Raw genomic sequence first — 19,624 nt, 5'->3', positions numbered from 1 at the left:
ATCCTGGGCTCAAGAAATCCTCCAGTCTCAGCCTTCCAAGTAGCTGGGACCACAGGCTCATGCCACAATGCCTGGCTAATTTAAAAACTTTTTTTTTTTTTTTTTTTTTTTTAGAGATGGGGTCTGGCTATGTTGCCCAGGCTGGTCTCAAACTCCTGGCCTCATGCAATCCCCCTGCTCTGGCCTCCCAAAGCCCTGCGATTACATGAGTGAGCCACTGTGCCTATCCAATAAGTGCAATTTTGTCTAAAAACATTTTTGAGATTCAACCAAAGAGGAGGCTTAAAAAATACCCTTCAAAGAGGATAACTTTAAGGAACATCAAAAATCTTAGAAACTTTTTTTCTTGTTTCAAATCATTCAGTACCATTTTGGAAACAATGGACTCTCTATCAAGCTCTGAGTGGCAAGACAAGCTCCATCTTGTCACATACTACTCTTTCCAAAAGTCATGCTGGTCACAGGCAAGACTCAGGCCCTACCCAACCCCCAACCTGGGCACTGCGTTAATGAGAGGCCAGGTTAGAAAGCATTCAGGGAGAACAATCTCTCTCTCTCCCTCTCTCTCTCACCCATCCACCCATATATAATGCCTGAGATGTAAAGGGCTTTAATAAAACACATAAGGTCCCTTTAATGCCTTACCATTGGTGCTTTTCAAACTCTACATGATGACAATAGTTGGTAAAGAATTCTATAAAATTGAGGCAGGGTACAACTCCCTTCCTTAGCGTAAGAGAGATTTAAATCTACTGTGCACACGGGATTCTGTTACAGAAAATTCATCCGCCAATGTGAAATGTCTTCTCCCAATAATCCCACACAAGACCCCGAGGGCCAGGAGGAACTCTTTCATAGAAGCTTGTCCACGGGCCTCATTAACTGGCTCAGCAGAAGGAAGGCTGGGTCCACGACTGTGGCAAAGTTGAAACAGCAGCATCGCCAGCTGGAGCCACGAGGAAATTCCCACCTGACAGGCACCTGTCCCATTCTGGAAGCCTGCAGAAGCTGGGCACAATATGGGGCCTTCAGCGGGTCCATGTTGCTTGGCAGGAGGGTGGAGGGACATAGCCACCGGTGCTGAAGGAAGGGCATGATAGACTGGGGGAATGTCCTAACACATTCAGGGAGCTGACTGCCATGCAGGGTCATCCAGGATGCTGCTGCAATGACGGCTTCCTTGGGGCTTGCCCATCGCAAATCAATGCCCTCAGTTCTTCCTCCTTAAGGCACATACCTACCTCTCCTTCCCTTTGCCATCAACATTTACAGCCACCCACACACACAGCATCTTCTCTTTTCCCTCCCTTCTCAACCCTGTGCAATTACTCTACTGCCAGGCCCCATCCAACAGGCATTTGAAGAGTGCCCATTCTTCTCAATCTCTCTTGAGTATCCAACACTCTTGATCATTCTGTTTGAAACTATCTTGTTGACTTCCAGGACTGAACTTGATTTTGGTTCTGCTACTTCTCACACTACTCTTTCTCAAGTGCCTCCTGGTCCTTACTGTAAGTGACCCTGTCTCTTAATATATGTTGAAAGCAGGGGTCTGAGTCAGGCCTTCCCTCTCATCAACAAACAAGAAGGAAATAACCTCTTCTAGTCTCATGAACTGACTCATTCATTTATTCACTTGGCAAATATTTCCTTAGCTCCTGCTCTGACGTGGGCTCCATGCTGGTACTGTACATACACTGGAGAATGAGATCGTTTCTCTCTCAACAAGCATACAGCATGGTTGGGAAAGGGAGCAAACAGATGATTCTGCACAGGTGAGAGCTGCTCTAAGAGTCAGAAGAACTAGAATAAAAACCCTTATGAAGGATACCTAACTAATCATGACAAGTAGAAAAGGTTTTTCAGAGATCTCAGATGACACTAGAAGGGGAATTAGTAATTAATCGGGTATAGGGCTTGGAGGTGAGGTTGAAAATAATTCTAGAGAAAAGGGTCAATCTGTTCAAAGGCCTGATGGTGAAAGAGGTCTTGGTTCATCCGGGCATCTACAGGTGGCTCAGGATGGAAGAGGAACAGAGTGAGATCAGGCAAGTCATAAGAGATAAGGCTGGAGGGTAAGCCAAGGGTCAGGTTCCACACTATCAGTATGACCAACTTTGGGGACAACAGAGAAACACTGAAGGTTTTTAAGCAGAAACAGAAAGCACACAGATGTGGATGGTCCATGGGTGGGTGGACAAAAAGAGAGGGAAAGAGACCAACTGAGAAAGGAATGGGGTAGACAAGAGGAGAGGGAAGGAGCCAGACAGGAGGAGGCTGCTGTAGCAATCCTTGCAAGAGATGACAGTGGCTCAAAACACGGAACAAAAGCCAGCTGCAGAGCAGTGGGTGGATTTGAGATGTGATGGAGAAGGAGGTGCCTAGGCTTGTTGATTGATTACTGGCTGTGCTGAAGGGCGTGAGTGGGAAGAGCTAGGGATGATAAACTCGTGTTTCTGGTGGTATTGACAGTCCCAGCTTCCTAAGCTTTGGCTCCATCCATCCCTGCCATGCCTAAGCAGTATGAAAGACACCTTAAGCTCTCCATGCCTAAAGCAATATCTCACCTCCTCACATAGTCTGGAGGGGAAGAACACAAGCATAGGCTCTTTCCCCTCACTCCCACATCACGTCTAATCAGTGGCTGGGATCGGCTGAGTTCCCACTCCCCTAAATACCATCTCTCAACTCCTACCTGCTTTCCTCTATTCTCACTGCCCCAACCAGTGCTGTGAGTCATGGCCACACCCACTGCCCCCATAACCACACAGCTACTGGTGTGATCTCCCTCCAACAGTAGTCCACTGCTTACAGACTGCTTAGTGGCTGACCACGGTCTATGCAGTAACATCCATGTTCTGGATGTTGGCATAAAGATCCTTCGCAATCTCGATCTATTTTTAGCCTCATCTCCCACTTCATGTCTAACTCCAGCCCCTCTTGCCCTAGTCACATGACAATACTTGCATGTCCCCCATGATGCCACACGCAGTTATATCTCTGTGCTACTGCACATGTGTTCTCTCTGTCATGTACATCCTTCCCTTTCTCTGTGCCTAGATAATTCTAGTCAGGTTCAAAGCCCTAATCAAGGTGACCTTGTGTGGCTGACTTCCTCAGTCACTGTCTCCTTTTAGCTTGCCTGTGGCCCATCACACTATATTGATTTACTCCAAATTGTGAGGACTTGAGGCCAAGGACCGTATCTATGTCTACCCCAGGCTTTACTGAAAATAGTGCTTGGAATATAGGGGAGTCTTCAACAAGAACTTGCTGAGGGAAGAAGGAAGGAAGGGAGGGAGGGAGGGAGGGAGGGGAGTGAGAAGGAAGAACATGAACATTCCGTGAAGTTTTATTTCTATTTGCATTTGAGGTTTTCTGGGTATAATGAAATAAGCACACATTCTCTCACCAGTCTTACCTCAGGGATAGCCAGAGATGAGGAAGGGTGGAGGGGAATAATGATTAGAGGAAGATTAGTCTCTATTCATATTTCGGGTACTTGATTCTATTAATTACATATGCCAGATTTCAGAAAAAAAATTCTTAATTTCTTCAAGGGGAAAAAGTCAGTTAACAGGATTGCTTTGGAAATAGTCAAGGAAGAATTTTGGGAGTACTGAACATGTGCACATCATATGACTATATGTTATGAATCATGCTAGGTATTTTACATTATTTCAATTCATCTTTTCTTCACTCTGACTCTAAGAACCATGAGCCCATTATCCACATTTTTCAGATAAGGAAACGGAGACTCAAAGACATCAAGAAATTAGCCCAACTCATTTAGCCTACAAATGCCAGACCCAGGGTTTGAACCTAGATCTTTCTGACACTGATGGCCACGTGCATTCATTTGATACAGTGTTTAAATCGAAGGCCTACTTTATACCTAATACTGAGTAGCATGTTGGTAATGCAGTGATGGTCAAACCTGGCCACTGAGAACATTACGAGGCAAGCAGAATTGCTATGAGCTCTTACAAGGGAAGTCCAGGCTACCATAGGAGGACCTGGGACTGGGCCCTCACTCAGATTTGAGTCTTTCTAGAGGAAGTTACATCCAAACTGAAGAATGAGTTCACTGGCCATGTGCTGGAAGAGATAAGCAGAAAGTCCTCTTTTCAGCCTCTGCTACTGAAAGTATATTTATTTTTTCTCCTGAACTGTATTGACCACTCTGACCAGATAGTTAGCAAGAACTTCAACGTAATCTCTCCTGGATAACAGAGCATTGTGGGTTCTTAACCTAAATCTGACTGACCTGCTCTGCATATAAATGGTGAGAAGGGGCTTCCCATGGCTCACCCCACAGTGTACCTACAAGCCTCTTTCTGGAAAAAAAAAACAAAAACAAAAAAAAAACAAACAAAAAAAACCCAGTGGTCACCAAAATCCTTGTATTACTTTATTGTTCCAAAGCCACCTACATAGTTACAAACTATGAGCTGAGTTCTAGCCATGCTGTGTTTCTTTCACTCTGGTGGCTTCCTGAGCATGGGCTGGGCTGCTACAGCCCTGGCTGGTGCATGGGCCACCTCTCAGCCCAGAGAGACTGTGTTATGGGCTGATAACACCTGGGCCAGCTGCTTCCAGACCACAGGTCAGAATCTTGAGGAGCTTGTGGGTTCCTAGGTCATAGAGGAAGGGATGACATTCCTCCTTTTTTAAAAATTTGAAGCTCACTGCTATCACTCTCCTCTCATTAACATTTTTCCTTGTGAGGTTCAGCTGATTTGGAAATTGCCCTAAGACTTGAGGCTCACTCGAAGTCCTGCTTGGAGGTCCTATGTTGTTGGCTCGGTGGTTCCCAATCGAGTGATTTTGCGCAACCCCACCCTGCCACCAAACCAAGGGGGACATTTGGCAATGTCTGGAGACATTTGTCATTATCATAAACAGAAAAATCCTAGTAGGTAGAGGCAGGGAGATGCTGCTGAACCCCCTATAAGGAACAGACAGCCCCCCCCACATCAAAAATTATCCAGCCTAAAATGTCAATAGTGCTGACACTGAGAAACCCTGCTGGATAAAGGAACCAAGTGCGCCAAAAGGGCAGCTCATTCTCTTACAAATTGCCTTCTAGGCAGAAGAAAAAGGCACCTCACAGCAAGGATTACAGTCTTTCTGAGCCTTCTAGCAAAGGCCTCACCTTTTCAACACTAACTAGTATTAGGGATGGGGAGGTCTATATTCCCCACAATTCACTGGTAAAAATGTCCGGGACCGAGCTTTGTGGGCAGGAGCTGAGGAGGAAGAGGGTGCATGGTGTCTGCAAACATTTTAGATCAGCGAAATCCTACCGGCTCCCTGCCTGTGCTTAGCCTACCCTGTTCCCCTATTTCAAATTATGCCTTTCGTTTCGTACTCCAGATATTTTTGGAATAATAAATTTTTTTTTTTTTTTTTTTTTTTTTTTTTTTTTTTTTAGATGGAGTCTTGCTCTGTCATCCAGGCTGGAGTGCAGTGGTGCAATCTCGGCTGACTGCAACCTCCACCTCCCAGGTTCAACAAATTCTTCTGCCTCAGTGTGTACCACCATGCCCGGCTAAGTTTTGTATTTTTAGTGGAGACAAGGTTTCCCCATGTTGGCCAGGCTGGTCTCGAACTCCTGGCCTCAAGGGATCAACCTGCCTCGGCCTCCCAAAGTGCTGGGATTATAGGTGTGAGTCACCACACCCAGCCTGGAATAACAAATTCTTTCAATTCCCCTCTCCAAAGTGAATATAGGCTGGGTGGAGCAGGCTGGGATGGACATGGCTCTTTTACGAAAGGGCAATGTGTTCTGGATGTGTTTCTCGATCTTTGTAAAAGACGTTCATCCCCAGAGTTGTTAGTTTATTTACTGTGACCTGATTTAATCTTTATCGACCTGATCTGACTTGTGTCATGCATGGATGAATTGCTTTAGAGACCTCACCCTGAACTGAGAAGCATGTAGGGAACAAGGAGCTATGGACACGCTGGTGCTTGCCAAGACATTGTATCTGGAAGCATGCTGCTAAGAAAATAATGTAACTTAGATCCTATATATGTATATGCCACACCTGAGGCAAGTCAGGGAATTAAAACCCGATCTGCTACAGCACCTTTGAGCCATTTCTCTTTGAGCAACCTGTGCCTTGGCTCCCTGCATTTCTCCAAGAAACAAGGTAATATCAACAAGCAGATGCCTGGCAGTAGTTGAAATGAAAAGAAACTGAGCAATTTGAGGATTCAGGTCATATACATTCTTGTCAGTTATCAATTTATTGCCTCTTATCTCTAAATCCATCCTTCTTTGCCCTGTTTTATGATACTGAAACTACACCCTGCAAACAGTTCTCCTTTGTCAGCGAGTGCAGCATTAGGCTTTCTTAACAGAGGACGCTGGAGAGACAAGCAAGGTGTTGCAGCGAAGTGGCTTCTCTTCCTGGATCAGGTGTTTCTTTCCTCCTGCAGTGTGTCTAGCAGCAGTGTGCAGGATGTCAGGGCGTTCCCTCTTCAGCACATTTCTCTACTACCCAGAGGCTGCTTCCTGTGAATCAGTTTTACCTGCGGGCACTCCCTGAGGAAATTCTTGGCCATCTGGTAGGTGGGTGTGCAGAGCATTTCTGGTCCATCTGCACCCCCTACTGAGTGTCTCAGTCAGCTGGCAGGCTGCTTTTACAGACCCACTGCAGTCCAGAGCCTCTATAGTGTGTTACCAAGAGAGATGCACATTCTCCAATAAGGGCTAAACCTCAGGATTTGTGGGGTGGGTTCTCCTCTTCCACGTTCTCAGTTCCTGTCTTGTCTACTTTAGCCTTAGAGGTGGAAGTTGCTGCCCACGTTTATTATTCCTGTATTCCTCAGGGTCCTTCTTAATCATCTTTTATTAGTCACAAAATCTTTAAATTTTTCCTGTTCAAATCACTGGCATGGTTTCTGTCTCCTGACTGGGCCCTACAGGCACAACACTTTCCCCACTTACTTTGTTAAGGGAATAAATGCTTGGATTTTTCAGGGCTTACGTAAATGGATTGTGTAGTTTCCTAGTGGATGCTACATTTCAAATGGCTAGGTTTTTGCTGGGACTGGACTCAAAATGAAAATGAAACTAAGACTGGAAACACAAGTATGACAGCAGTAAAGCTCAAGATAACTTGAAAGGCCTGAAATGGAAGAAATGCTTTGACTTGACTCCTGAAGTCTTGTGGAACAAAACCAGCATGTGTTTCACAGAAACGGCTGAGACATAGGCAGGGCTGTTTTTTCTCATTCAATGTATAAATAGTCTACAAAGCTATCCTGAGGAGTCTGAAACAGTTGAAGAACTGTTCAGAAGTGACATGCTATGCTTGTCACAACTCGATGTCTGCCCCTGGTCCACCAATGGGTGATGTCCGGCAAGTCTGCTCAGCAGGCATTTCAAACCTCTTGCCTGCTCCAGCCAGCCAGAAGCGGGAAGTTGGGATCGACTGTGCTATCTCTCTGGGCTCTGGCCATGGATAATGATCTGAGGCCAGGTACTATGGGGTGTTGCCATGCCTGGGAACCCATTCGTGCCACACCAATAGGCCCCAGGGCTGCACAGAAGGCACTGGGAAGCCACTCAGATGTGCCCATGCTGGGCTAGGGTGTGTGTCCATTGCAAATGTAAACACTGCCTGTTTTTTAAGCCTGTTTTGTGTTTAATAATTAATGAAACTGACCATTAATGAGGCAGACTGCTCTGTTCCTTCTCCACTCACCTATTCTTACCTGCTTTGTTCTTTCTCCACTCACCCATACTTACCTGCTCTGTTCTCTGCACCCTTTCCCACTGTGCCCTCAGGAGTAACTATCCTCACTAACGAACAACCCTTGGGTCCTCTTCCTAACCACACATCCTCTTTCTTCTGTCCTTAACCAAAGCCTGCCCTCTTCTCCCAGCCAGGACTCCACTTCTTTGAAGCCCTGTGGAGTAAAGGCTGACCCTGTGGTCAGAAGGGGGTCTGGTGTCCATCCATTTTCCAGGCCCCCCTACACCTCTGATGTGAACCCCAACACCTTATCCTGGGTTCCCTCTGCCTGCACTGGGAGCTTTCCTCCAGCAGCATACTCATCACAGATGATGACAGCAACCCCTCACCTCGAGGTCTCCCTCTCTCTCCCAAGACTGAGCCTCCCTTCCTGCTCTCCTGCTCAGCTTCATCCCCACTCCATCACCTGCTCACTCCACCACAGCCTGGCTTTCAACACACTCTCCCTGCATCCTATTCCATGCAAACAGCTGTGGCCAAAGGTAACACGTGATGCACTGATGGCAAGGCCATAGGAAACTTCTCAGTCCTTCATTTCTTGATTTTATACTCTTTTTTCATGCTGTCATTGGAAGGGTTCCAGCCCCTTTCTCATGAATGTACATCAAGGGACATCTGCTGGGACATCCAATTCTTGCTTAATTCTGAGGTCCCCTGTGAATGGATTTGAAAATGATGGTAAGCACAGAGTAGTGATGGGAGCATAGTCTCAGACGTACTGCCCAGCTTTGATTCTTGGCTCCAAAGGCATGATTCTGCTATTATCAGCTACAGTAAGTTAGCCTGGGTAAGTTATCTGACCTCAGTGTGCCTTAGTTTACTTATCTGTGAGATGGGAATAATAATGGTATCTCCTTCTTAGGGCTATTGTGGGTACTGAATGAATGCTACATGCTAGCATATAATAAAATAAGCACCCAGTATGGGCAGGCTGCTATCATTACTATTATTATCACCTGAGTGTGAGATAGCTTGAAGGCAAAGGTAAAAAAATGGTCACCGAACCTGGAGCCCCATCTGTGTTGAGCCTGTTCTTGGCTATCAATGGTGCAGTAGCCTCAGCCCAGGGCTTTGTCCTTCCTGTGTCCCATCTCAATTCATACTTCAGGGCCTGGCATTTGTTTAGTGGAGACTAGAGAGAGGCATGGAGCTAAAGGCACTGGATGGTTGGGGCAGGGAAGTGGCCTGCCCACCTGTCTTGTCACGGCCACAGTGGGATGCTCCAAGACCTTGCCAGGGTTACGTGTTAGCTCTGCTCCGAAGCCTCTCTTCACCCCATCAGACATAATGACTCTCCTGGCCTGCAGCCACAAGGGCCCCCACACAGACCATGGCTGCTGCAACTGCAGACTGTCCTGCCTGCCTCCCTTTACCTGTCTATCTCCCCTGCCCCAGTCTCTGGACTGTGTCTTTCTCTGGGTGGGGACCAGGTCTCCTGTCGTCTGCTTTCCAGTGCTGATTTGGGGCCTAGCACTGAAGGTTTTTTTGAGTAGATCAGTGCCAGATGGTCCCTGCGCTTCCAGGAAGGACTAGATACCCAGGGGGACTTGAGTCTACGAGGCCCACCTTCAGGAGGAGATGAAGGGGTCTCTCCACACCCAGGTGAGGAACCAGATGTAGAGAAGGATCTCATGTGTGACTGCAGGAAGATGGATGCTGTCCTGAGAAACAGGATTCTGGGCTCAAGGTGGTAATTGTGCTGAGTGCCTGGATGACTCGAAAGCAACTGCCATGGGGTTTCTCCTTCCTCAAACAGGGTGCTGTGCTTCTAAACTTGGTTCCAGTGAATCGTGTGGCAAGAATGCTTAACAGGTGAACAGGAGAACACACTGCAAGTAAATGTGACTAAGGCTGGAGGGACAAGCATGGCCTCAGGAAATGCTGTGCCCCAAGACCTTGGGCTGAGTGGGGCAGACGTGCTGCTGTTAGCAGAGGAGGTGGGGAGGGGTGGGCAGCAGATGACAACTCCCCATTGTGTGCTAGGGGCTCTGCACAGCATTTTTCTTTCTTTTGTTTTTTCAGACAGGGTCTCATTGTGTTGCCCAGGCTGGAGTGCAGGGGTGTGATCATGGCTCACTGCAGCCTCAACCTCCTGGGCTCAAAGGATCCTCCTACCTCAGCCTCCTGAGTAGCTAGAACTACAGGCATGCACCACACCTAATTTTTCTTTTTCTTTTTTTTTTTTTTTTTTTTGTAGAGACAGGGTTTTGCTATGTTACCCCAGCTAGTCTCGAACTCCTGGGCTCAGGTGATCTGCCACCTCGACCTTCCAAAGTGCTGGGGTACAGATGTGAGTCACCACGCTCTGCCTGCACAGAATTGTTCATAAGGCTGACAGGCAAGCAGTTCTAACGGAAGCTTTTAACTTGCCACATGGAAATTCAGATGTTTGGGCTCAGCTTCATGCTCATCTGAAGAATCAATTCTGTAGAGAAAAGCTCTACGAGCTGCACTGCTGGGTGTCACCCAGTGACCTCACTGAGAAAGCAGGCACCAGCTCAGACTTCTTACAAGGACCATGGGTCTCTTATGAGCCTGTCTTGACGTGGAGCGGAGCCCCAGCCCTGGGAGACATGCTGAGGAGGTTCCTTAAACACGTGGAGAGTGGGCAAGGCCCAGGATCCTGAGAGATGCACAGAACACAGCGGTTCCTTAACCTCTATGGCCTGAGGTTTTGTTAACAAAGTAAGATAGGTGTTTTTAATATTTAAAAGAAAGAGAAAACTTTGCAGGATTATTTATGCAATTGATTGTCTCTATAGCTATTCTCTAGTTTCTTTAAACAAGACTATAAGGTTTTTGAGTTGGGGGACCTGAAAATCCTTGCTAGGGCCATAATGGGTTAAAATGGTATGTAGATCACATCACAGCACAGGAACATCATCCCAGTGCCTTGAAAATGATAAAGCCAAATCACAAAGCCAAGGCCTAAGCATCCAGTCTCTTAGGAACACCATAGGCCTCCTCATAGCCAGAGAGAGAGGAGGTGCTTGGAAACTTCCGGGCCTTGTTTTGGTAGCTGGGAGCCTGGAGCTCAGCCTCCTGAATTCAAGATGTTCTGGCTTTCCCAGAATCTCATTCCCTCATTCCCCACCTACCGAACCCTGGAGTCCTGTTGGCAAGGCTGGAGTAGGCATTCCCGCTTGGTGAGGAGGTAGCTGGGCTGGAGAGGGGGCTGTAGGAAGAGGGGTCTGCCGGGTAGGTGTGGCTCGTTCCAATCCCAAAGGGAGATGACTGAGTCTTGCTGGACTGAGATGGGATTTGCTATAATCAGGACAAAACAAAGAGATGGAAAGCATCAGCCGCAGGCCCCTACCCCCAACCCATGCCCCAGGCTGGTCACAGAGGCAGTGTCTGTTCTAGGTTGATAGTGACTCCCCATGGCCCTCTTGTCTGGCTAGGCACAGGCTTGGGATCAGCACGGTGTGTGAGGGCCCAGGAGCTGCAGAATCTTTGGAGCATGTCTGGTTAAAGTTACTCCTCAGGGCTACAAGGATCCTGGCCCTCTGGATCCTGGATCCCAGGGCCTTAGTATCCCGGCCCTCTGGCGTCCGGTTACTAAGGCCTTGGCTTTATGAACACCCACAACTCCCTAGGCAACACCCACCCTCACAGTGACTATGAGGGGTCTGGGGGTGTCACAAGGGTGGGTGTTTTCATGTCCTCCTGGCACAGGAACAGCCAGAGGTCCAGAGTAGTGAGGGGCTCATTCTTGATGGGGTGTCTCTACCTGCCCAGCCTTTTTCTGCCAGCTGCCCCAGGGCATGGCTGTAAGGAGAAAAGGCTGCTGAAGTTGCAGGCTGGGCACCAGGCTCTCCGAGGGCCCTGAGGGTGGCCGGTGCTCCTGAGGAGCCAGCTGCCGTGAGGGTGGTTGATTCCAGCTAGGGGCCGACCCATCCTCAGAGCCGCAGTCCAAAGAAAGCACTTCCCAGAATGCTCTGCCTCTCTGGGCACCCAGGGGAGACGCTCTCACAGACACCCATACCTGTCCCGGAAAGGGCGGACGACTCCCTGTCCACGCCACCTGACTCTGGTTTAGCTGCCGGGAGATTTGGGACATGTTCTGGCCGGTGGAAGAGGAGGACTGAATGTCATTCACTCCAGGCACATGAACCACTGAAGAGCTAGAAAACAGGAACATGCATTTATCCTGAGGACGCACCTGGTTTGCATGAGTCTACCCGCCCAGCCAACCACACAATCCACCCTGGGCCACCTTCCTGGCTCTCTCTCCATGCAGCATGTCACTCGAGAAAATGACTAACACATCACGAGCCTCAAACCCCTTGGCTGTCCTCCTCTCCCTTCAGGGCTTCCGCCACACTGCTGAGTAGTCCTGCCATGTCTGGTAGTCTGGTACTTCCTCTCCTCGTCCTCCCCAGGGTCTCCCACATACTCCTCGGCCCCTATCCTAAGCCTGTACATCCTCTGCTCTCAACAGATGATTTGGATCCCACAAAGAGAGAAGCTTCTTAGAATAAAAATCAGTTCCGGTGTTCACTCACTCTTCTGTGCTCTGGTTAATTTGTTCCTTTGGGGCACCTATGAGGCTTAAGGATTCAGGAAATAGGTTGCAGGCTGTCAGTTTTAAATGGAAAGAAAAGCTTCTCAATGAAAACCTGCTGGATGGGGCCTAGTCCTGCTACCCCGAGTTTATCCCTCCCACCTTCAGTTCACCTTCGACTTAACTCAATTCATCTTTATAAGGTCCCTGCTGTGTGCTGTGCTCTCTGCATGTCCTTTGCAGGCTAAATCTCTGACCCTGCTTAGCTCCTTGGCAGGCACTGTCTGTATGTACCACCAGGTGCTTCTTCCAGGAGATTTTCCGGGCTATGTCGATTACATGAGAAGCTCATCAAAGACTAAAAGGCTGGGGGCAGACTTTTACTTTGTTTCAGGCCCCTTGTCCTGCGTCCCTGGGACTAGCTCAGCATGCAGGGCAGTGCACTGGGTGCCCATGAATCAGTCAAGTAGGGCAGAATGGGGCTCATCACAGAAGGCTTTTGGTAGAGGTGGATTTTCAGCTCCATGTTAAAAGAAAGGCAGGCTAGAGATCAGTAGAGACTGGGTAAAATTTTACTATTGTATTCTAATAAGTTTCCTATGCTATTTGATCCCTTTTAAAATAGGGAGAAACCAAGAATGTCAGAGACATTCTTGCAGTGATCATTGTAAAACAAGTTCAGTCGCTTATATAAAGGGGATATCATTCCCATCTTTGTACAATCAATTTCTCATTTAACATAAGGGCTCCTTTCCCATTCTCCTTCCTGATGGAAGTATTGCTTCAGAGGACATTTTCTGGTCACTATGGTCTAGTAGGGCCCTCTCCCACAGACCCTCAGCCTTTGGTGTCCTCCCCAAAACACTGATTGATGAGGGCCGCTATAGCGTAGAAGCCCTCGGAAAGGCACCTTGACTGAAAGGGATGGGCTTCTTGGGGCAAAGAGCCAGCCCTTGTGCACAGTCCTCCCTGGGGGCCTCTGAGCTACAGCTGCCTGCCTTGGTATGGACAGGCAGGGACCAAAACTGGCGGGACCAGAGCGGGAGGACTGCGGGTGAGGATGTACTTCGGGTGCCAGCAACACCATTCTGCAAGAGGCCCAGGGTTCCCTATGGCTATACTGGGCCCCAGAGTCCTTCATCCCACAGCCTACCCCAACCCAAACCAGCTCAGACCCTTCGGATATATAGGAAATTCTGCACATTCCACAGGCTTTGGCCCCAACAGGCATCCTTTAATTAACTCAGTCATTTATTCATTCCTTTTGCAGACTAGTACTCAGCAAGTGCCTTTTCTATGCCAGGCTCTGCACAGGTGTTCGGACACTCCCTGGATTCCTTCCCCACTGCCAGCTGCCCCAAGCCTGCTTTTCCTTCCCCATCACTCATCACTGCCCTGTGCACCCTACATTTTTGGTTCTATGACAATGGCCTCACCCAGGCTGTGCGCCTCATGTTGGCACTGTCTGCCCCGGGCACTGTCTGTAGCTTCACTCTTCTCCCAAAGGCCATCAGTGACGATGTCCTCCTCCTCACATGGCTCCCACGGCTGCTGCTGCATACAGGGCTCAGGGCAGACAGTCCAGTGTTTGAGGTGCAGAGCCTGGGTGAGGCCATTGTCTAAGAAAAACGTGGTCATCCTCTGTTTCTCCCATTAGTGAGGCCTTCTTCAACAATGCCTCCTCCGAGGCTTCACTCAGCACACTCCTCAGGCCCTTGCACCACTGCCCTGGTCAGGAGGCAGAACCTGACTTTTGCTTTCAGACCTAGCTGAAGAGTCCACCAGACCTTCTCTGGCCATGCCACCTTGGGCTATCCTCTTGCCTTTGAACTGCCCCCTCCTTGCCTCCTGCTGCTGTACCCTCCCTAATCCCCTTTGTCCAGAGTGAAGGACAAGCAGCAAGTGTCACAAGGACCCAATGAACATGAGCACCCAGGCAGGACTGGCACAGGGCTTGGCATAGACCAAGATCAATGCATGCTGAGTAGCTGAGTAACTCAGCCGCCAAGAGAAGTCTGGAGGGCTTGACTATTGCTCAGCAGAGCCGCATGACCTGCAGTGATGATGGTTAGGTACTGCTCACAGAGGGCTGCCATCTTGTCTGCTGTCCCCAGACCAGAGCCCCTGCCTGCAGCCAGAGCTCCTCAGAGCCTCAGAGCAGTGTGCAATTCAGCGAGACTCAGCTGCAGGCATGGCCAGAGCCACTGCAGTGTTGCTAATCTGTCTCCAGGAGTTCTGTCCACGAACCAGTGTGGAAGCAAGATCCTCATTCCTTGTGTCTAGGGCAGTCACTTGGCAGGGCCCTCTCTCTGAGTGGCCAGCCCCACCTACCCTCCTGGTCTCTGCCTACATCTGGAAGCTCTGCTTAGGCTCTGGCTAACCTTGCTGGAGGAGCCCTGTCCTGCTGGGCATGAGGAACTTAGGGTGTCCGGTAGGCACAGGTGAGTGCCCACACACCCTCCCCAAGAGTTGCCAGCTTCTTCTCTGACTGTTCTTCCCAGTTTATGCTTCTGTCTTCCCAGAAGTCAGTGGAGCCAAGCCTTGCCTCCAGTGATGATGTCAGGGCTTCCTCAATGACCTACCAGATGCCCTTGATGCTAAGACCAAGCCTTGGGAAGGTTGGACACCCTGCCTGAAGCCTGGAGTGCCCTTTAGGATGAGGCTCAGACATGATGTGCTGAGCTGTCCAGTTTTCCTTGGATTTGGCTGTAGCCTCTGGGTACCAGATGACAGGATACTTCCTGCTACCTTGTCAGTTGTTCCCAGCTCCAGCTTACTTGGGTCCTGGCTAGAGGGAACTCACTCCCTTCTCGCTGGCAATCACTGCTACAGAACACAGTGGCTGGTGCTGTTCACATCCAAGAAAGAGTAACTGACACCAGGAATCTATGGCAACTCATGGAGGGCTCACAGAGCAGAAGCAGAGCCACCAGAATCCTCAGTTTAGCCCAAGGCCGGAGCGCCGGTAACCACTAACTCATGATTATAGCCCACAGAGCTGTGCTCTGAGACTCAGGACTTTCTTGGCGAGGGAGCATCTTCCCAAGCCATTGTCCCCCTCACTGGCACATACCTGAAGGCCTTCCCGGAGTGTCCGGAGGGAAATGGGCTTCCTTGGGAGTAGATCTGCTGGGTTCCTGCTGCAGAGGCTGAGCTCATCATCTTCTTCTCCGCTGGGAAAACCAGAGCAGGAGTCACACGCGAAGGTTCCCTGCTCTGCAGACCACAGAGGAGGCTGCCCCAAGAACAGGTGCAGGGGTGGGCGCAGGAACGGGAGGATGCGAGTCGGGGCAGCCCACCTGCATGCAATCTCCTCAACCTTGCCTCTGCCTCCTCATCTCCCCTGGAGCCTCCCTGGCATATGAGGGCACTAGGCTGTTGTTCTTGACCCCTAGGCTAGGCCACAGGCTGCTGGATGGCAAGGCTTTTTTGGAGAGTGGGGAAGATTAAAAGAATGAATGAGGCCAGGTGTGGTGGCTCACACCTGTAATCCCAGCACTTTGGGAGGCTGAGGCAGGCAGATCACTTGAGGTCTGGAGTGCAAAACCAGCCTGGCCAACATGGTGAAGCCTTGTCTCCACTAAAAATACAAAAATTAGCCAGGCGTGGTGGCAGCCATCTGTAGTTCCAGCTACTCGGCAGGCTGAGGCAGGAGAATTGCTTGAGCCCAGGAGGCAGAGGCTGCAGTGAGCTGAGATCACGCCACTGCACTCTAGCCTGGGCGACAGAGCAAGACTCTGCCTAAAAAAAAAAAAAAAAAAAAAAAAATGAGACTTCTTTCTCAGACATTATTTTATCCAGTCTTTTCAACCCTGTGGGGTAGGGATTCCAAGTCCTCTGGTTCTGGATGAGGAAGCACAGGGTAACAGTGAAGAGGATGGGCTCTGATCTCAGCTCTCTGAGTCTGAATCCCAGCTCCAAGGTAAGAGGTGCAACCTTGGACTGTTACTTAATCATCCCCTGCCTCAGTTTCCCAACAGAAAAAAGTGAGAATAAAAGTATCTTCCTCAGAGGGCTGTAGGGGGAATTCAGTGAGTTAACCTAAGTGCTTACGACAGTGCCTGATAACAGAGCAAACAGAAACTAAAGTTTGCTATTGTTTGTTACAGATGAAAAAAGTGAGGTGTGGCTTGTCCGAAGTCACCAGCCAGCGAGGGAGGGCCCAGGGCATGAATGCAAGCCCAGTGCTCTTCCTACTGCCCTGGAACTCAGCTACCCCTGCCACCCTCACCCAGCAGGTGCCACAGCCGGTGATGTCCAGGGAACAGCCCCGGACCCGTGTGCCTTGACCTTCCACTAAGGTTTCTTTGAGAGACTGAGCTCCTCTAACACTGAAAACACTCAGCCCCTGGCCAGGAGGTGCAATAATGCATGATTTTCTGCCACCACAGAATGGTGAGCAGAGTTGGCTCACCCACAGGCTCACCCAAAGCTACACGGCTGAAGAAACGGGCTCAAGACCCAGCTGGCTGTTTAGGTCTTACACGAGAACCTAAACTTCTCCCTTACACGAGGGAGAAGGTGCTTTGCATCGTGGTTTGAGAAACAGGAGTGGGAACATGAATGGTGGCAGGGTGCTAGACAGCAGGCTCCAGTTCTCCCTCCTTCGGTCATGGAGGGTGCCCAGGGCTCTCTGAAATGCCCTCCCAGTGCCCCAGAATCTTCAAATGTCTACCTGTCTCATTCCTACAGTCCCTAACATGTTCGCCCACAGAGAGATACTGGAATAAAGGAAATAAGGTTAGTTACATGGTGATTATTTTGTGCCTAGACAGCCCCCACATCTGCTCCCATCTCTGGCTTGCTGGTGGTGATTGGGGGCAGAGTGTGTAGGTCCCTCCGAGTGGCTGTGAGCAGTGATGCGGTGATGGACATTCAGGCTCGTGGGCTTGGGGCCCAGAGACCAGGCTGCAAGGACCACATGCTGACTCTCGCACGCATGGAAACAACTTCTGTGAGGCTTTAATAAAAAGGGGCCACTGAGCAGTTTTTATGGTTCATTTTCTTCTGCTGCAGTGACAGTTGTAAGACAGTGGGAAATCCTTAAAGGACGGAAGGAGCTCAGGCTCCTGGGTGTGTACTTTTAACCTAATCATAACATCTTGAATCTTGGGAATAAAGAGCAAGATTGGTGTGGGGGAGAGATAAGGCTCAAACTTGCAGGAAGAAGGTAGACTTAGGTAGTTCTCTTGACTCTAAACTTGATGCAGGCCAGGCACAGTGGCTCACACCCGTGATTCCAGCACTTTGGGAGGCCGAGGCAGGCAGATCACCTGCGGTCAGAAGTTTGAGACCAGCCTGGCCAACATGGCAAAACCCTGTCTCTACTAAAAAATACAAAAGTTCACTTGGCATGGTGGCACACACCCGTAATCCCAGCTACTCGGGAGGCTGAAGCAGGGACAATCGCTTGAACCGGGGAGGTGGAGGTTGCAGTGAGCTGAGATCACGCCACTGCACTCCAGCTTGAGTGACAGAGCAAGACACCATCTCAAAACTACAAACAAACAAAATAAAAATATAAATAAAAATAAGATAATAAACTTAATGCAACCCATTTTTTTCCCTCATGTGTTTAAGGTTTTTGTGGTTTGGGTAAATAAGAAACACATTTTCTTTGTAACTGCTCCAGGACATTTGAAGGGTATAACATTATATATAACAATATGTATTATAATATTATATATAATTGTATTTAAAGATATTTGACTCTAGTTTTCAGTCTTCTATATTTTTCTCCATTTTATTATTTTGATCTATGTGATCTGTTAAAGATGGAGAAAGGCCTACTGAGATCTATAAAAGCCACTATAATGTGGCTTTATCAGCATCTTCCTGTGATTCTAATTATTTTGGCTTTCACATATTTCAATGCTTATGACATCTGTGTCTTCATTTTAGGTTACATCTTGTATCTGAATAAATTAAGCCTCTCTGCTCACTGGACAGTTTGAATTTTTCTTTGGCGACACTGATGACCCTACTTTCCTTCTTGGGTTTGCAGAGCATCTCTACCACCCCTTCTTTCAGGTTAAATCATTAATTTCAGTTTGTTTTTGTTATATCATATTTTGGCAGCATATTATTCAGGAGCTATTGATTGGGAGTCAACATATTTAATTATTCTTGATATTCACTGATGATAAATCTGTACCTATTTATAAATACTACACCCATTCCAAAATGAGTCTGGATCTTTGGTGAGGAAATCTTTAAATTTCTTGATTTGAGGTTTTAGACTCTAAGTTTTATTTATTGTTTCTGTCTTTCGTATCTTCTAATAATTTTTACGTTAATTTTCAGTGTTATTAGTTTCGTTTTTCATCCTTACTGCTTTTCCAACCTATCATTTCTGTTCTCATGTTCTATATTTTGATTCATTTCATAAACAAGTACAATTTACAAGTAGTTTTTTTGCAAGCAGAATATGTAGACAGTGCATGTTTGTGAACGTCTTTCTGTTGTCCTCCAAATAGGAAAGCAGCTTGGCTGGTGGAAAATTTCAGGGTCACATATTCTTCCAAACTCTCTATTTATTCCTGTGTCCACCCTGCCCCCGCTGCTCCCCACCCTGCCACCACCGCCACTTTCCTAAGTCTTCTGGCATTTAATATCTTGGGGAAGGCTAACAAAAGATTTCTCTTTGTAGGTAAGGTAATTTTTTTAATCTCAACATTTGCAGGATTTTTTCTTCCTTTCTTCAAATTTAAAAAAGTAAATACAACAGATCATGTGTAGGTGTGAGTTTCTTTGAAATTTTTGTTTAGTATTCATTGAGCTCTTTCACTTGGAAAACCTAAGTTTTTGTATTTCGGGAAAATTCATGTTTCTTTCTAATTCACTGACTTGGATTTCTGCAATATTAGCCTGTTTTGTACTGATCCAATTTATTAAACATCACTTTCCCCACCTCAAATAACTCATTTTCAGACATGCAGGATGGCCTAGAATCACCTAGAGAAGAGATACTGAAGAGTCTCTGAACCTTCTCCTCTTTATCAGAAAAATTCATTTCCAAAGGAGGACATTTGTTCTCGTTCCTTCCCTTGGACCCTTCCCCCCTCTTCTTTTTTCTTATCTGTCTTTTTTTTTTTCTGTTTTGTTAACTTTATGAGAAAGTGTCTATGTTTGGATTTCTCTGGGACGCTGTGGGTCTCTGGTCAAATATTTCAGGCTTATCTGAAGAGAAAAAAACCTTTTAGATGTGCTGTTGTCTCTTCTTACTGGATGAAATGATATTTCTCTAGAAAAGTCGAGGAAATACTGATGTGGGTGGGTGGCCATGGGAACCAAGAGCCGGGAGCTCCCCTGTTGTGCTGAGGGGTCTGGTTTTTGTTGTGTGTTGACAATGGGT

The 19,624-nt window shown here is 48.0% G+C and overlaps 1 protein-coding gene across 1 annotated transcript in view; it reads right to left on the bottom strand.

Moving 5' to 3' along the window:
* ARNT2 (aryl hydrocarbon receptor nuclear translocator 2) overlaps positions 1-19,624 on the bottom strand; it is a 201,298-nt gene that overhangs the window by 6,680 nt on the left and 174,994 nt on the right. The window contains exons 15-17 of the mRNA XM_030931473.1: positions 15,344-15,443; positions 11,752-11,890; positions 10,865-11,030 (exon numbers count right to left, since the gene is read on the bottom strand). Coding sequence (XP_030787333.1) covers positions 10,865-11,030; positions 11,752-11,890; positions 15,344-15,443 — 405 coding nt within the window. The remainder of the gene's footprint in view (positions 1-10,864; positions 11,031-11,751; positions 11,891-15,343; positions 15,444-19,624) is intronic.

Source organism: Rhinopithecus roxellana, chromosome 5 (genome assembly GCF_007565055.1).
Source record: "Rhinopithecus roxellana isolate Shanxi Qingling chromosome 5, ASM756505v1, whole genome shotgun sequence".
Taxonomy (NCBI): domain Eukaryota; kingdom Metazoa; phylum Chordata; class Mammalia; order Primates; family Cercopithecidae; genus Rhinopithecus; species Rhinopithecus roxellana.
Note: the sequence above shows the minus strand (reverse complement) of the source record. Positions and strands in the feature narration are given on the sequence as shown.